General features: G+C 36.0%; 1 protein-coding gene across 2 annotated transcripts in view; it reads left to right on the top strand.

Annotated features, from left to right (window-relative positions):
- Nucleotides 1-17,770, top strand: part of TTC17 (tetratricopeptide repeat domain 17) — a 118,993-nt gene that overhangs the window by 45,655 nt on the left and 55,568 nt on the right. For both annotated transcript variants that reach the window (XM_044259116.1, XM_044259117.1), the window contains exon 16: nucleotides 8,766-8,952. In XM_044259116.1, coding sequence (XP_044115051.1) covers nucleotides 8,766-8,952 — 187 coding nt within the window. The remainder of the gene's footprint in view (nucleotides 1-8,765; nucleotides 8,953-17,770) is intronic.

The following is a 17,770-nucleotide window of genomic DNA, read 5'->3' on the forward strand; positions in this document are numbered from 1 at the left end:
ATTTTCAGTTTATTTTTGTGTATGGTGTAAGAAAGTGGTCCAGTTTATTACTATTTACTGACCAGTTTTTCCAACACCATTTGTTGAAAACTATCTTTTTTTGATTAGATATATTCTGTCCTGATTTAATAAAATTAACCATATAATTGTAGGTTAATTTTTGGGTTTTTTGTTCTGTTCCATTGATCTGTATATCTATTTTTGTGCCAGTACCATTCTGTTTTGATTACTACAGTTTTGTATTGTAACTTGACATCCAGAATTGTGATGCTTCCAGCTTTGCTCTTCTTTTTCAAAGTTGCTTTGGCTATTCAAAGTCTTTTGTGGTTCCATATTAATCTTGGGATTTTTTTGTTCTAGTTCTGCAAAAAATGCTGTTGATGGTTTTTTGTTTTTTTTTTTTAAGATTTTATTTATTATTTTGACAGACAGATCAGAAGCAGGCAGAGAGGCAGGCAGAGAGAGTGGGAGGAAGCAGGCTTCCTGCTGAGCAGAGAGCCCGATGCGGGGCTTGATCCTTGAACTCTGAGATCATGACCTGAGCTGAAGGCAGAGGCTTAACCCACTGAGCCACCCAGGCGCCCCTGCTGTTGGTGTTTTGATAGGGATTTTATTCAATGTGTAGGTAGCTTTGGGTAGTATAGACATTTTAACAATGTTTTTTCTTCCAATTCATGAATGTGGGATTTCTTTCCATTTGTTTGTGTTCTCTTCAATTTCTTTCATCAGTGTTTTACAGTTTTCAGAGTATAGTTCTTTCACCTCTTTGGTTAGGTTTATTCATAGGTCTTATTTTTGGTACAGCTGTAAATGGGATTGTTTTTTCAATTTCTCTTTCTGCTGCTTCATTATTATATGTACAAATGCAGCAAATTTCTGCACATTGATTTTATATACTGTGATTTTACTCAATTCACTTAACAGTTTTAGTAATTTTTTGGTGGAGTCTTTAGGCTTTTCTATATATGGCATCACATCATCTGCAAATAGTAAAACATTTTACTTCTTCCTTACCGATTTGAATTCCTTTTATTTCGTTTTGTTGTCTGATTGCTGAGACTAAGACTTCCAGTACTATGATAAATAAAAGTGATGAGAGTGGACATCCTGTCTTGTTCCTGGTGTTAGGGGAAAAGCTCTGTTTTTCCCCATTAAGGGTGAGGTTTATTGTGGGTTTTTCATATATGCCCTTCATTATGTTGAGGTATGTCCCCTCTAGACCTACTTTGTTGAGGACTTTTATCATGAATGGATGTTGTACTTTGTCAAGTGCTTTTTCTGTATTTATTGAAATGATCATACAATTTTTATCCTTTCTCTTAATTGATGTGATGTATCACATTAATTGATATGTGAATATTGAATCACCATTGTATCCCGGGAGTAAATCACATTTGATTGTGATGAATGATTTTTGTTACTGTATTGTTGGATTCAGTTTGTTAGTATTTTGTCGAGGATATTTGCACCTATGTTCATCAGAAATATTGGCCTATAGTTCTCTTGTGTCATTTCTTTACTTAAAATGAGTGAAACTTATAATTATGTGGTTAATTTATTTTTAGGAACTTAGGTTTAAATAAGAATGACACAGCTGCTAAAAATATACTGCCACTTTTTTTTTTTTTAAAGATTTATTTTATTTATTTGACAGACAGAGATCAGAAGTTGGCAAGAGGCAGGCAGAGAGAGAGGAGGAAGCAGGCTTCCCACAGAGCAGAGAGCCCAATGCGGGGCTTGATCCCAGGACCCTGGGATCATGACCCGAGCCGAAGGCAGCGGCTTAATCCACTGAGCCACCCACGCGCCCCTATACTGCCACTTTTTTATGTCAGTCTGAAACATCTGGTTCTTTATCCTACTCATCACACTATGCCTGCTGCTTAATATTATATTGTTTTACAACTTTAATTTATAGATATCTTTATATCAACCAAGCCAGAGCATAGTTTAAAGGTCGCATTGATAAGAATAGATAGATGGGTTCATGCCCTGAACCTCCCACATGCTGCCCATGGAGTTAATCACTGCTGTGTAGTTAATTACTCATAATTTCTGAGATAATTCTCTGAAATAAGGATTCATGTTACAATTGATGACAACCTAGGTTTGATGAAATGCAGTTATAGTAAATATACAATTAAATTGCTCTTATACCTAGTGTTTAAATGTTCATAAGTTTCATATCCAAAAAAACGTTTATTTATTTTAAAAAATTTTATTTATTTATTTGAGAGAGAGAGCACAAGCAGGGGGAGAAGCAGAGGCAGAGGGAGAAGGCTCCTCACTGAGAGGGGAGCCCCATGCAGGGCTCCATCCCAGTACCTTGAGATCATGAAATGAGCTGAAGTCAAATGCCCAATGGACTAAGCCACCCAGGTGCCCATCCAAAAAAAACTTTTAAAAGAAGTGTGCATGAGTGCTTTAGGTTTATTTGTGATATTTCAGAACTAGTTTTTTAAGTATGAGAAGAAAATATTGCCTGTTAAGAGTTTCCCTTGAAATACACAAACTCACAAGTAGATTTGAGCCAAAGTTTACAGATGCTATACTGTACAACAGGCCTGGTGCCAAAAAAGTATATCAGATATTTACCAAATGTTTTTTTGTGGTCCAAAAGCTGTGGGCCAGGTGCAGGTACAGTGGGAACAGATGCTATAAATGGGATGTGATGATTGGGCCCCCAAAGGCTCACCACAGCTGTGTTCCCCTGATACTTATTTCACTTTCTGTTGTCACCAGTGAAGGCAATGAGGCAGTATTCCTCTGAAGAAAAAAGAGCTCCTTTAGAGATTAACTGCCTTTCTGTATTTGAAAATTACACTAAAATTTCAGTTGTTAAATGCTGTGGTGCTACAGTAATAGTCAAAAGAGAAATCAGTGGATCAGAATAGATACCACGAAAATACACCTTAATCAGCAAGCACCCTTCCCTCAACTACCAACATTTGGAAAGTCCTGTAAGTTTTTCTTCTATTCAAATATTTCATAGTGTTGCAACACTGTTGCACTGGCGATCTTCAAAAGTTACTATATAAAAAAGTTTTATTACCACATAGTTTTTACTAGTCATCATTAATGGCTGCTTTTGAATTTGTATATCACAGCGTACTCCTCAGTTGTTGAATGTTTAGGTTGCTGACAGTGCTTACCTATTACCAATAATGGTTCTCTGAATAAGGTTTTTTCTGCATTCCACGTAATTTTCTTAGGAAAGATGGCTAGCAGTGGAATTACTAAGCCAATGAGTTATTTTGATGGCTTTGATACAAAATGCCAAACATCTACCAAAAGATTTGGGCCAATTACATTGCCATCATCAAGGTCGGAAAGTATTCATTTCATCTGTAGCTTCCCCAGAATTTGGCAATTGAACTAATTGCTAACTTTTGTTATTGTTTACTAAAGCCAGGCACCATACCGATCCCTTTACATGTGATGAATCATTTAATCCTCACAATAACCCTGCGAGATAGAATTTGCCCATTTGATAGATAAAGAAATGGGCAAAAGGGATTTACCAGAAGTCTCAAAGTTGGATTTATTTGAACTCCAGGAGATTGGCCACAGCACTCACACCCTTTGGCCATGCCACACAGCCTCTGACTTAACATTTGTAAAACAAGTGTACTTTAAAAAATATCTCTCCTGTGCTGTAAAATAAATTTCTTTATCCTTTAATTGCTTTTTTATTTTCTTATTTTAATTTTTTCTGAAGATTTTATTTTTTTTTAAGTAATCTCTACACTGAAGGTGGGGCTTGAACCTATAATCCTGAGATAGAGCCCTATGCTCCACAGACTGAGCCAGCCACACATCCCTTTAATCATATTTTTAAAATAAAAGTTTTTGTATGCATTTTGTTCGAATTTAGATTTTTTTTATTTTATACAAAATCTTTAACTCCATCATACATGAAAAAATTTTTCTTTTTTTTTTGTTTGTCTTCTCTCTCTCTCTTTTTTTTTTTAAGATTTTATTTATTTATTTGACATACAGAGATCACAAGCAGGTGGGGGGTGGGAGGAGGTTCCCTGCTCCACAGAGAGCCCACTGTGGGGCTGGATCCCAGGACCCTGGGATCATGACCTGAGCCAAAGGCATAGGCTTTAACCCATTGAGCCACCCAGGTACCCTGCTTTTGTCTTCTCTTTTAAAAATACCCTTCAGGGGCGCCTGGGTGGCTCAGTGGGTTAAGCCTCTGCCTTCAGCTCAGGTCACGATCCCGGGGTCCTGGGATCGAGCCCCACACCGGGCTCTCTGCTCAGCGGGGAGCCTGCTTCCTCCTTTCTCTCTCTCTGCCTGCCTCTCTATCTACTTGTGATATCTCTCTCTCTGTCAAATAAATAAATAAAATCTTAAAAAAAAATACCCTTCAATTTGCCCATCCTTTCTCTTTTGATTTTTATTGTTAGATTTAAGGTATCCTCACAAAAAATTTGAAAGCAATTAGTTCTGTTTTATCTTTGCTGTCTATTACTTGTCTTTAAATAGCTATCTCAAATAAAGTAAAATATTTTCCTATGTTGTCTTTGAGACCATTTGAAGTTTTAGGTTTTACATTTAGGTTTGTGAACCATTTCAAGTTAAATTTTTTTTTGTAATATAAAGTGGAGATCAAAGTTCATTCATCAAAGTTCATATCACATAGACATCCGGTTGTTCCAGCACCACATCTTGAGAACCCTGTCATTTCCCTCTTGAGTCACCTGTCAGGTTTGCTCTGAACCACAGATCCTTTATCCAGCAGCTTACTTGACCGTCTCCATGTGGATGTCTAAAACACACTTTAGAACTAAAGGCCAAAACTAAGCTCCTTTACTTTGTTCCAGTCTTTTCTTCTCTGTCTTTCCCATTTCGGGAAACAGTAAAGCTAGTAGTTCAGGATAAAAACTTGGAGCTGTCCTTCACTCCTTTTTTCCTGTCTCAGGGTAAATTCAGTGTATTAACTTACCTTGCTGATATTTTCAAAATATACCCAGAATTGCAGTTTATCTCCACTGCTGTCTGATCCAATATACCATTATCTTTTCTGAATTATTTCACTAGTCTCTGGCCTAACTTCTCTGCTTTTGGCATTTATCCCCCTGTAGTCTATTCGTAGTAATCAGTAAGATCCTTATACAAGGTCATATGTTGTCGTTTGTTCAAATCTCCGCAATGGTTCTCCATGTAACCCATAGTAAAAGACAAGAATTTATAATAGTGTAGAAGGTCTTACATGACTTTGTTACTTTTCTGACCTCATCCCCATGAAATCATTCCTTTGCTCATTCTGTTCTAGCCTCACTTACCTCTGCATTTCCTTGAACATACTAGGCATGCTCCCACCTCCGCCTCTTTGAACCTTCTATTTTCTCTGTTTGGATACTTCACTCCACCAAGATTCTTCATAGCTTGCCTCGTCTCCTTGAAATCCTTTAAAATATTAACTACTCAGTAGGTCTTTCCCTTACTCCAGTATTTAAAATGACATTCTCTTCCCCACTTCGGTCTATTTAATGTTTCTTCCCAGCTTTACTCTTCTCCATCACATTCTTCTCATACTTGTGCTTTTATGACACTTGACTAAAACGTCTACAAAGGCAGGGACTTATCTTTCTTATTTTCTGCTGTATCCCCAGTATATAAAACACTAGTAAAAACCTCAGTTATTTTCTGGATGCACTGATGAAAATTCATTTTTTTCCCAAAATACTAATGAGTTTATCTCAGTATAAGATATTTGTACAACCATCATTCTGGTCAGAGGAATAAACATTTTGTTTCCTTATGTGAAAATATAAAACACTTTGAAATCCAAATATGGGATTTAATTGCGTCTGGGTATGAACCACAAAGTAAGATTTTAAATGTAATCTGAGAGCTACTTAGATTAATGCCTCTGTAATATGGCATATTTTGTACACCTTGGCTTGGTTATAGTGACATATTGTGGATGACCTAACAGACGTAACAGACAGTGGGAAGGCTTGTATTACTTTATTTCAAGACTTGCTGTAATTAGGTCAGTGTGGTATTGGCACAAGGATACTCAAACATACCAATAAAACATAAGAGAAAAATTAGAAGTACCCCCCGTATATATGGTTATTTGATTTATGTTAAAGATATACCAGTAGTTCAGGGCAGTGGAGACACCTGTTGGTTTTTCAGCAAGTAATGCTGGAATATATGGATGTCCCTGTGGAAAAAGAAATGAACCTTGCCTCCTCCCTCACTTCATACACAGAATTAAGTTGAGGTGGATCAGGTACCAGAATGTGAAACATGAAATAATAAAGGTTGGTGAAAAAATAAGAGAAGGTCTTCATGATGTTATAGTAGGCAAACATTTAAAAAAGGTCTAACTGTAAAATATATATTTCTATAAATATATATTTTATATATTCATATTCATGTATATATCTGTAAATAGAACTTCATCAAAAGTAAGAATGTCTTTTTATCAGAGATACTAGTAAAAGAATAAAAGGCAAACCCCAGACTGGGAGAAGATATTTGCAATAAATATTTCCAACAAAGGACCCATATATAAAGAGTTCCTTCAAATCAGTAAGGAAAAGACAACCTGTGGTTGGTTTTTTGTTTTTTTGTTTTTTTTTTTTAATGGTGAAAACAACAGGCACTTCAGAAATGAGGATATCCAAATGGCTATAAGCACATGAAAAAATATTCAACACTAGTACTAATAAATTGAAACCACATTGAGATGCTACTTCATTATTTCTCTAAAACAGCTAAATTTTTTATAACTTGTTTTTCTATTTCTTTTTGAGTCAATTTTATGTTCTATTTTTTCTAGAAAATTAACAATTATCTAAATTTTCCAATTTATTGGCATAAAAGTCCACATTTTCCCTATTATCTTTAAAAATCTCTTTTTGATCTTTTTGGGTTTTTTTTAAATTTTTAATTTTTTATAAACATAATATATTTTTATCCCCAGGGGTACAGGTCTGTGAATTGCCAGGTTTACACACTTCACATCACTCACCATAGCACATACCATCCCCAGTGTCCATAACCCCACCCCCCTTCTCCCAACACCCCTCCCCCCAGCAACCCTCAGTTTTTGTGAGATTAAGAGTCACTTATGGTTTGTCTCCCTCCCAATCCCATCTTGTTTCATTTATTCCTCTCCTACCCCCTAAACCCCCCATGTTGCTTCACCATTTCCTCATATCAGGGAGATCATATGATAGTTGTCTTTTTCTGCTTGACTTACTTTGCTAAGCATGATACGCTCTGGTTCGATCCATGTTGTCGCAAATGGCATGATTTCATTTCTTTTGATGGCTGCATAGTATTCCATTGTGTATATATACCACATCTTCTTTATCCATTCATCTGTTGATGGACATCTAGGTTCTTTCCATAGTTTGGCTATTGCAGACATTGCTGCTATAAACATTCGGGTGCATGTGCCGCTTCAGAGCACTACGTTTGTATCTTTAGGGTAAATACCCAGTAGTGCAATTGCTGGTCATAGGGCAGTTCTATTTTCAACATTTTGAGGAACCTCCATGCTGTTTTCCAGAGTGGTTGCACCAGCTTGCATTCCCACCAACAGTGTAGGAGGGTTCCCCTTTCTCTGCATCCTCACCAGCATCTGTCATTTCCTGACTTGTTAATTTTAGCCATTCTGACTGGTGTGAGGTGATATCTCATTTTAGTTTTGATTTAAAACAGCTAAATTTAAAGGACTGGCAGTACTAATAGATTCTCATACTTCCTGGTAAGAGTGTAAATTTGTACATCCCAGGAATTAGAAAACTCCCTGGTCGTGGGACGCCTCGGTGGCACAGTTCGTTAAGCACCCGACTCTTGGTTTTGGCTCAGGTTGTGGAATTGAGCCCCACCTTAGAGCCCACACTCAGTTCAGAGTCTTTTTGTCCCTCTGCCTCCCCCTTGCACCTACCCCCATTCATACTCTCTGTCTCAAATAAATAAATAAAAATCTTTTAAAAAAGATTTGTATCTTATAAAATCTTATAAAACTGGTTGTATCTTATAAAACTAAATATATGCCTGCCCTAAGACCCACTGCAGAGTATATATCCAAGGAAAAGGAGCAAATATGTCTATCAAAAGGTAGTTGCAAAAATGTTCATAGTAGCTTATTCGTCATAGCCCAAAACTGGAAAGAGTCCAAATGCTTATCAGTATGATAATGAACAAACATGAATGAACAAGCAGTGAACAAACAATGTATTCACATGGTAGACATTACACATCAATTTAAAAAAAAATAATAAACTACTATACACAAAAAACATTCAGTTTTGTAAACCTTAGATATTGTATTGAGTAAAAGAATCTACAAAAGCGTATAGATTATATATACATGGAAGGGAACATGCTGTTTGATTGCATTTATATGAGGTTTAAAGACAGAGCTAATTTATGGTGAAAGAACGTAACAACACTGGTTGCATCTGGGATTTGGGTTGGGTTGCCCAAGGGAATCCTTTGGAGTCTTAGAAACATTATAAATGTTTTATATCTTGAGATGAGAGGTTGTTACAGGGATATATACACATATAAAAATTCACTGATTTATATACTTTAGTGTTTATTACACTTTACTTTTTATTTTAGTAAAAGGGTATAATTGTAGAATTGGCTGATTTAAATAAAATGGACAGTTAGCCATTAACTATTATAAGATAACCTAAAAGAAGCCAAAAGATGTATACTCAAAAGTTTTGTGACTCTCAGGAAATACTAATTCACTAACATTTTTCTAATTTTTTTTTTTTCAGCCCCTGACCTTTTTGAGCCTGGGAAATGCTTACCTTGCTCTGAAGAATATCAGTGGGGCACTTGAGGCCTTTAGACAGGCTTTGAAATTAACGACCAAATGCCCAGAATGTGAAAACAGCCTGAAGTTGATACGCTGTATGCAGTTTTATCCTTTTCTGTACAACATCACCTCTTCTGTTTGCAGTGGTAAGCAGCTGTTAAATGCTGGCAAAATAATGAGCTCAACCAGGGTTCCTGTTCTGATCAGCAGAACACAGAAAATGATTTTCTCCATTTTTCCCAGGGATTTTACATCACTAATATAATTCTACATACATCAGAAGGAAATTAATTCATTACTTACATATACATGCCTTAGGGTATTGTGTCTAATTCTGTCCTAAAACCCCTGAAAAAGGCTGACTAAAGTGTATTCAACTGAGATTGATAGATGTAAGAGTTTTTTCTCTCCCCAGAATCTATGATGTTTCTTAATGACTGATATTCAAGGTAAGGGGTATATTTCATATATATATATATATATCTCCATTTAGACAACCTGCAATAAGATTTAAAGATCTGATCCTCATTCACTGAAATATACCCCCTTGCTTTTCAGTGAAGATGATCCAGATCTTGACTGCACCTTTAAACTAGTCACCTGACACTGAGGGGTATCTTCTTGCATACTTCCACTTTCTCCCACAGCCACCAGTGTATATATATACATATATACATGTACACACACACACACACATACATGTGCATAAGTGTGTTCATCTGGGTAAAAAGTTATTTGAGTCAATAACTATCTGAACTATTGTAAATTCATTGGTTAGAACTCCTTAAGGGTTCCATTATGTTTATTTACTTGTTTAATTTTCACCGTAAGAATAAAAAACATTTGGCTTGAGTTAGGAGAGACGAGGTTTACATATATGTGGACCCTCAGAACCTTGCTGTTGTAGAACACACCATGGGTGCTTTGTTAGTGCTCAGATCAGATTGTAATATTCAAGCAGAGCATTATCAGTCGATCATCTGTTCACTTAAGGAAAAAATACATCCTGCAAATGGTTTTCCATTTACTGTGCTAGACTGCCTTGGGATCTTATTGAAATGATAGGCAGTAATACTGTAGTGTACATTTTTAAGTATCAGAGCCCAGTTTTTTAGTGAAGAAACTAAAAACCTAGTAGCAGCAAAACTCCATTGCTCAGTTGTGGATGAGAACTGAGCACAATCTAGAGTTGCTTGCATGAGTGTGGAAGGCCTAAGTGTGTCAACAACGCAACAGTGTGTAGCTGCGCGATGCAACAGAGTCCTGCAGACTCATGTCTGAGCCTTAGCTCTGCCATTACGGTGTTTCTGATCCCCGTAAAGTAGCTTCTGTCCTCATCTATGAAATGAAAGGGAAAATCTGTCCCATAGATTTGTTGGTAGGATTAAATAAGGTCCTTATCACATGATAGGTATTGGGTAAAAGTAAGCCATTAGAAATTCATAATAAGTGCAAAATAGTTCCACCTTAAAGGTGCGAGTTATGGATCTTTATCTTCTTACTTAATTCCAGAAAATATGTTGTGGTCTCTTAAATTCCCTAGATTACCTAACAATAGCCTTGTAAACAGAATTTCACTTTTTTCAATGAGCTGCTTTTATTAATAGTCTCATATTATTTTACCTGCTTGCATCTCCCTTACCCCTCTTGATGTCTTTGTTATTGGAAAGAAGAGTGTTGTGTATATATATAGTGACCCTCTTCTAAAAAGCCTTTTTGCTAATATTACTTCACATGCTTTTGCTTAGGATTTTACTTTCTTGAAATTTATTATTTATGTCAGTCATGTCAAGAGATGGAATTCAGTTGTCTCGAACTTCTTCCCCAGAGCATAATTTCAACTAGCCCAGGAAACTAATAACCTGAAACTAATCTACGAAGTTGTAGTATCTTAATATTTAGTTGTCCAGGTATGCCACAGATATTATTACTTGATCTAATACAATGAAAGAAAATAATTTGACTTGGGAAGAGGGAATATTTTTTTTAGTTGTTTCAGAGAGAGCTCTTGAACAAATTTTTTTAATTTAGCCCGTTTTATGTTGCGATTAATTACTTTAGAAGAGAATCCACCATCTGCTAACTACTGATACCGCCTGATGGAAACGTATGCTATAGCATTTTCTAAGTTGACAACTTCATTGTCAATACTGAGTTCATTTCTGTATTGATTTTTTTCTTTGACAGTGTTTTTACATTACTGTTTCCACAGGAATCCTGTACATTCATAATTACTTTGCTGAGTTCCAGCTTTGAAAAGCTGAAACTTCAAAGCAACAAGTATCTCCTTGAACTTGAACTTCTTGTATTTGAAAACCCAGTTTAATCCTCTTTATCTCTGGGCTTTACTAAATGGTTGAGGACAAAAAAGAGAAAAACCTGTGACTAGTGGTCGCATTTCTGTACCTTCAGATGATTGTCTGCCTTTTACTTTTTCACTTTTGCAATATTGAAATAATTTTTAAATATTGAAATAACTTCGTAAGTTGTCCTACTTGTCTGAGACATTATCTTTCTGAAGTTTTTATTATGACAGTATGAAGTTTTCAAGATATCAACAAGGCTTATGATTCTTTTTCCATATAGTAATCAAGGAATTCATGTTGGTTTTTATTAGAGAAGAATTTCAGCTGCCCTTACCCTCACCATCCCAACCTAAGTCATTACTTTATGAAAGTCTGTTTGAAAAGCTACCATTTAAGGGGCACCTGGGTGGCTCAGTGAGTTAAAGCCTCTGCCTTCGGCTCGGGTCATGATCCCAGGTTCCTGGGATTGAGCCCCACATCTGGCTCTCTGCTCAGCAGGGAGTCTGCTCCTCCCTCTCTCTCTGCCTGTTGCTCTGCCTACTTGTGATCTCTATCAAATAAATAAATAAAATCTTTAAAAAAAAAAAAGAAAGAAAAGCTACCATTTAAAAAAAAAGCTAGTATTTAAAAGCTTTACAGATAAGATTTTCTACAAGATCAAAAATAACTATTACTCTTAGAAAACGTTTCTTTAATAATTTTCTGACCACTATTGTTAGTCTTTAACAAATTATTTTCTTTAAATATCCATGTTAGTAACTGTTTTTACAGCCGCTATAACATAGTATAATCTCTTGGATGATATGAACTTAATGCTAAAATTGTAGGCATAGGCAGTCTGTTAACATGAGCAAGTATTTTATTGCTTTTCATATGTAATCCTGGAATTTTTTACAGATTTTCAGTGTATGCTTCTTGGAATGTTTGCACAGGTACTTCGTTCAACTTAAAAATACACAATCACTGTGCTTACAAAATGTTTCCACTTGTAAAGGCTTTATAGCCAAAAACTATGTCAATGCATAATTATTTATCTGACAGTTTTTCTAAACTTCTGTTGACTACCATGTGTTAGGTGTATGTTCTTATATAGAAAGTACTTGACATCATCTCTCTCCTTTGAATAGCTTTTAATAAATTCTTCTCTTTTATAGGTAGTTTTATATCAGCACCCCAGTTTCAGCGGTGCTGGGAAGGAAAGCTTTAATAGATTTGATTTTTAAATTGTCTACTCTTGAGCTAACTATTAAAAGAGAGGCTAGCACTTTCACTTTCAGTTTTGTTTAAACATTTATTGTGGCAGTTTTGAAATACATGCATTTTACCACATTTAATGGTTTGTTATTTCACAGTTTATCTTAAATAGAACTGAATGTGCCACTTTAACAAACCCATTCTTCAATAACAACATACTTGGTCCTTTTTAAAGTAAAATGGAATCTGTTAAGTAAACTTGCAGTGCTTTTGAGTATAAGTAAGTTCTTTTCAGTGCCCAACACTAAAAAAGGACTTTTCTTTTAACTGGAAACAATATAGGTGTCAGAAAGAATGAAACTTTATGAAGTAATGATTATCTTCTCTAAGGAGCAAAAATAGAAAATAAATTTTAGTAACAATATAAGCAGAATGATTAAATATTGGATCTGTCAAGAAGTCCAGAAAAATACACTTAGTGGATTTTACTCCAAAATATTTTCTAAGTACTTTTTCCTTCAACTTCACTAATTTGTTAATCAAAAAGTTATATCTAGCAAAGATATTTTTCTATTTAAACAGTCTAGATTATTTTATTATTATGTCTCTGATATGTATGGTTTTACTTTATTTTCAGTATTTTTTATCCAGTATTATTTTTCTTTTGTTAGGGAACATAAGAGTAATGTCCGGTCATATTTATTAGACATCATTTACATGAGATGCTCACAGGTATGCCACTGACAATGGCTTTGGTATTTGCTGAATATAATTAAGCATCTAACCCAGAATTTCTCTGGTCTTTTCATAATTCACTAAGACACATGCCCACTTAAAAATACTGGTCCGGGGGCGCATGGGTGTCTCAGTTGGTTGGGCTACTGCCTTCGGCTTAGGTCATGATTCTGGAGTCCCCGGATCAAGCCCCGCATCAGGCTTCGTGCTCAGCAGGGAGTCTGCTTCTCCCTCTGACCCTCTCCCTTCTCATGTTCTCTCTCTCTCTCTTCCTCATTCTCTCTCTCTCAAATAAATAAATAAAATCTTTAAAAAAAAACAAAAAACTGACCCAGATCTTAAGAAATGACAAGTAAATGTTGTACAGTAGGACTCAGACTTTAATATCTATCTATGCTTAGAATTTTATGCTGGTTTTTCTATAATACGTATTTGAAAGCTTTTACCACTAGAGAAAAAAAATTTTTTTAACCTAATAATTTTATTTACCTAATAATTTTACTTACCTAAATCATCTCTTTTTATAATTTGGTTCATTACCTATAGTTTTAGTCTATGTTCTTCAACCTAAATTTCTGTAGATTTATAACTTGTGGCTTAAAGCAATTTTACCTGGAGTTTAGATTTTGAAGAAAAAGAAATCTTTCATTTTGCTGCCCTCCTGTGGACTACCCAGGATATGCTACCTGCAATTAAGACTTTTGCTTTATGACATTCTTCATAAAAATTAATGAAGATGTCTGCTTTAAAAAACAAGATAAAGTCTTAAAGTTCCAGTTTTTATAGCATTTTTAATATGCTACTAGTTAGCTTCCCTTCATTTATTTCCATAAGAAGAAATAAAACTTTGGTTTAATATGCTACAGATTTCAAAATCCTTAAATGTAAGCATATCCTGCAACAAAGCCGAATGTAACTCCCCTATGTTTTTAAGATTTTCATGTTTCTTTACTAAAAAGGGCTATAATTATTTGGTTTAGAAATTATTCTTTGACAAGTATCTATGTGGTAGAAGGGGAAGGTAAAGGTAAAGGCCTCTTTTGATGAGTTTAGAAGCAAAGATTATGAGTTACTCAAGTCAAGTGTCACTTAGCGGTAGAGCCGAGATGGAAATCTGAGTCCTCTGCCTTACAAGGCCACTGTGGTTCCTGTGCATAATTCTGTTACTCCCAATGAGTAATAACTTATTCCACTGCTATGATCGAAATAATTCATTCTTGAGACATTTTTTGTGAAGGTGGTATAATCACTGACTTTTTATGTCATCACTGAAAAGAGTTACTTCCCTGTATAAAGCGTAAACCTGAACTAGATTATGGGGCAGTCATAACCCTAAAGGCACATCTTAAACAGTCCCTTTTGGTATAGCTTGTCACCTTTGTCCCTTCTGAATTTTGCGTCATTAGATTGCCACATAGCCTTGGATTATACACAGATCTGGAGGCTGTACTTGCCTTTTTTTTTTTTTTTTTAATCTTTTGGGATTCCCAGCACTTAGCTTTCATGAACAAAGTGTTTACCTTTGGTTTTCATAAGAGCTTGGGACAGTAAGTCAAATTCTGATAGCCAGTGGTTTTACACTTCACCCTCTGAAAGACATTAAATATAAAATTATTCGTTTTAGTTTTCAAATACATTCTGGTTTTTGATGTGAACCTTTGAAATTTTTTTTCTTTTGAGGAATGAGCCTGTTGGCCCCTGCCTAAGATCTTTCCATAGTTCTCCTCCAGTTATTATAGATTGTTAACCTGGCCAAATAATATTTAAGAAAAAGTGAAATTTGATATGGATATAACCTTCTAAAGCAACAGAATGTTTTCTTTTAACTAAAGGAAACCGAGTGAAAAACTGCTTAGTTATTCATTTATCCAGTAGTGTCTGCCAGGCACTATTCTAGGAACTGGAAACCAAACAGAAAAAAAATTCCAGGTCTTATGGAGCTTCATTCTACTGGAGAGAAACAGGGAGCAGATGATAGATATAATAAATTTATTTTATTATAATAAAAAATAAACTCTTCTAACATCCTTTAGAAGATAGTGCTGAGGAGAAAATAGAGCAAGAGGTCAGCTAAGATTCAAACTGGATTGTTCAAAGAGGCCCCACTGAGAAAGTGATATTTGAGCAAAGTCTTGAAGGAGGTAAGCGTTTAGGCCACGCAGACATACAGCATACAGGAGAGAATAGTTGTTGCAAAGGCTTTTGCAAGGAATAGCAAGAAGGCCTGTATGGTTGCAGTGGACTTACAAGAGATGAAAACAGAGGTGAATGGGAGGAGGATATAACCGTGTTTTTACTGCCTTGCAGACCATTCTAATAATTTGGGCTTTTATTCCAAGAAAAAGACGTATGATTTAGAAGGTTTTGAGCAGATAAGAAAAATGGTCTGATTTACATATCAGCAGGTTTCCTCTAGCTGCTCTATTGAAAATAGATTGTGATAGGGTAAGGGCACAAGCAGGAAGACCAATTAGGTTGCTGTGGCAAAAATACAGGTGAAAGATAGTATTGGCTTGAACCAGCCAGGTGAAGGGGGGGAAGGTGAAAAGTCATCATTGTATTTGGGTTGCATATTTGAAAACAGAACCAAGACACTATCAGAGGGAATATTGGAAACGAAGGAAAACGAGGTAATGGATAACTCCTAAATTTGGGACCTGAGCAACTGGTGCTATTTGGTAAGATTTGTAATCACCATTGGTGCTGTTAAATGAAATAGTAAAGTCTGAGGAAGGAGCAGGTTTAGGGAGACAAACAAGTTTGGCTTTGTAAATGTTAAGATTGAGTTGCTTATTCAATGTTTCAGTGCAAGTGTTAGGGAGGCAGTTAGATATATGAGTGTCCTGATCGGCAAGGAAGAGCCCCAGGCTAGAGATAAAAATTTGTGAGCCATGGGCTTAGGCATGGTGTTTTAAATCATGAGCTTGGATGAAGTTACCTCAGTGGTTAGTATAAAAAGGAAAGTAGGTCAACAGTGAATTACTAGGATATTCCAGTCAACATTAGGAGGTTGAGAAGAGAAAGAACACTAAAGGAACAGCCAGCTAGACAGTAGGAATGTCAGGCAAGTATTTTGTCCCAGAAATAAAAATGTTTTTGAGAAGTAGTCGGTTGTATCATTACTATTGCACCACATGGATGCATCCTAAGAGGTGAGTTGGATGAGGACAGAGAATAAGCCATTGAGTTTAGGAACATGGAGGTCGTTGGCAGTCTTCTAAAAGTTTGTATGAAATGGGTTGTGAAGGGGGTTTTTGGAGATGGCTAGCAACTCTTTCAAGGAGTTTTGCTAAAATGAGAAGAAAATGAGATGGAAGCTAGAAAGGGATGAGGGATTAAGGATAAATTTGGTTTGGGTTTTACTCTAAAAATAGAACATTTTGCAGTATGTTTGCATAGGACTGATCCAGTAAAGAAGGAGAAATTAAAGAAGGAGATCCAGTAAAGAAGGAGAAATTAAGGATGCAAAAAAAGAGAGAAGCTAATTGTAGAAGCAAAGTTCTTGAATAGATGGGGGGATGGCATCTGAGGCACAAACATAGGGTAGGGTTTGTCTTGAGATAGGAGTCAGGACAATATATAGGTATACTTGTGGACTTTTGATTGCTTCTCAGTGAAATGAGAGGCCAGTTGTCAGATCAGAGTGAAGAGAGGCAGAGGATGTTGTGGATAATGTTGAAGCAGGAAAGGCTGAAAACAGTGGACTCAGAATGAGAGTGACCAGAGAAGTTTCTAACTTTGGTATCTGCATAAATGTCAGTGTCATTAATTAAGAGAGAGTATATGGAAAAGAAATAATTTCTGCAATGATGTAAGGCTGGAGAATAAGTTCCGCAATAGACATGTTTTTTTAGAGATGCCTCTGGCTCCCTTAGAGAGAATGTGGAAGGTGAGAAGAAAAGGCCAAGGGTGGAGTCCTAGAAAATACTACCATTTAAGGAGCAGAGCCAGTGAAGGAGTCGAGGAGTACTGGGAAATCAAGGGGGAGCTACGTCCTCAAGATCAGAAGAACAGAGGTTTTGAGAAGGAAAAAGAAATCAGTAGTAGTCTGTTCCGTGTTAGTTCCCCATGTATGGGACAGATACCACTAGAGGCACACCAGCTTTCAGGTATTATTTAGGTTAACATTTTAAAATAGTTTTAGGGGGTGCCTGGGTGGCTCAGTGGGTTAAAGCCTCTGCCTTCAGCTCAGGTCATGATCGCAGGGTCCTGGGATTGAGCCCCACATCAGGCTGTCTGCGCAGCGGAAAGCCTGCTTCCTCCTCTCTCTCTGTCTGCCTCTCTGTCTACTTGTGATTTCTGTCTGTCAAATAAATAAATAAAATCTTTTTTAAAAAAATAGTTTTAGCTCTTTCCACAGTTTGGCGACTATGGCCTTTGCTGCTAAATAAATAAATAAATAGTTTTAGTATTAAAAAAATTTTTTAATAATTTTTAGTATTTATGGTTTATTTTGATGGGCACTAGGAAAAATATATAGCACATCAAACCTGTGATTTATGAATAGTGGTACTGATTTCTCATTTTAACATGATCTAAGATTATACAGTGAATCTGTTTAAAGAAAAACATTACATAAACAGTGGTGCCAGTACCTATGGAAAAATCGTGGCAGTAGTTGGCAGATGAAGAGTGTGGAATGCCCTGGGCTTAACAGTTTAAGAAGTCATTGGTGACTTCATTTTATCAAAAGTATTTTCTGTAAAATGGGAAGATAGCTACACTAAAA

The sequence above is a fragment of the Neovison vison genome, chromosome 7, assembly GCF_020171115.1.
Source record: "Neovison vison isolate M4711 chromosome 7, ASM_NN_V1, whole genome shotgun sequence".
In the NCBI taxonomy this organism is placed as follows: Eukaryota; Metazoa; Chordata; class Mammalia; order Carnivora; family Mustelidae; genus Neogale; species Neogale vison.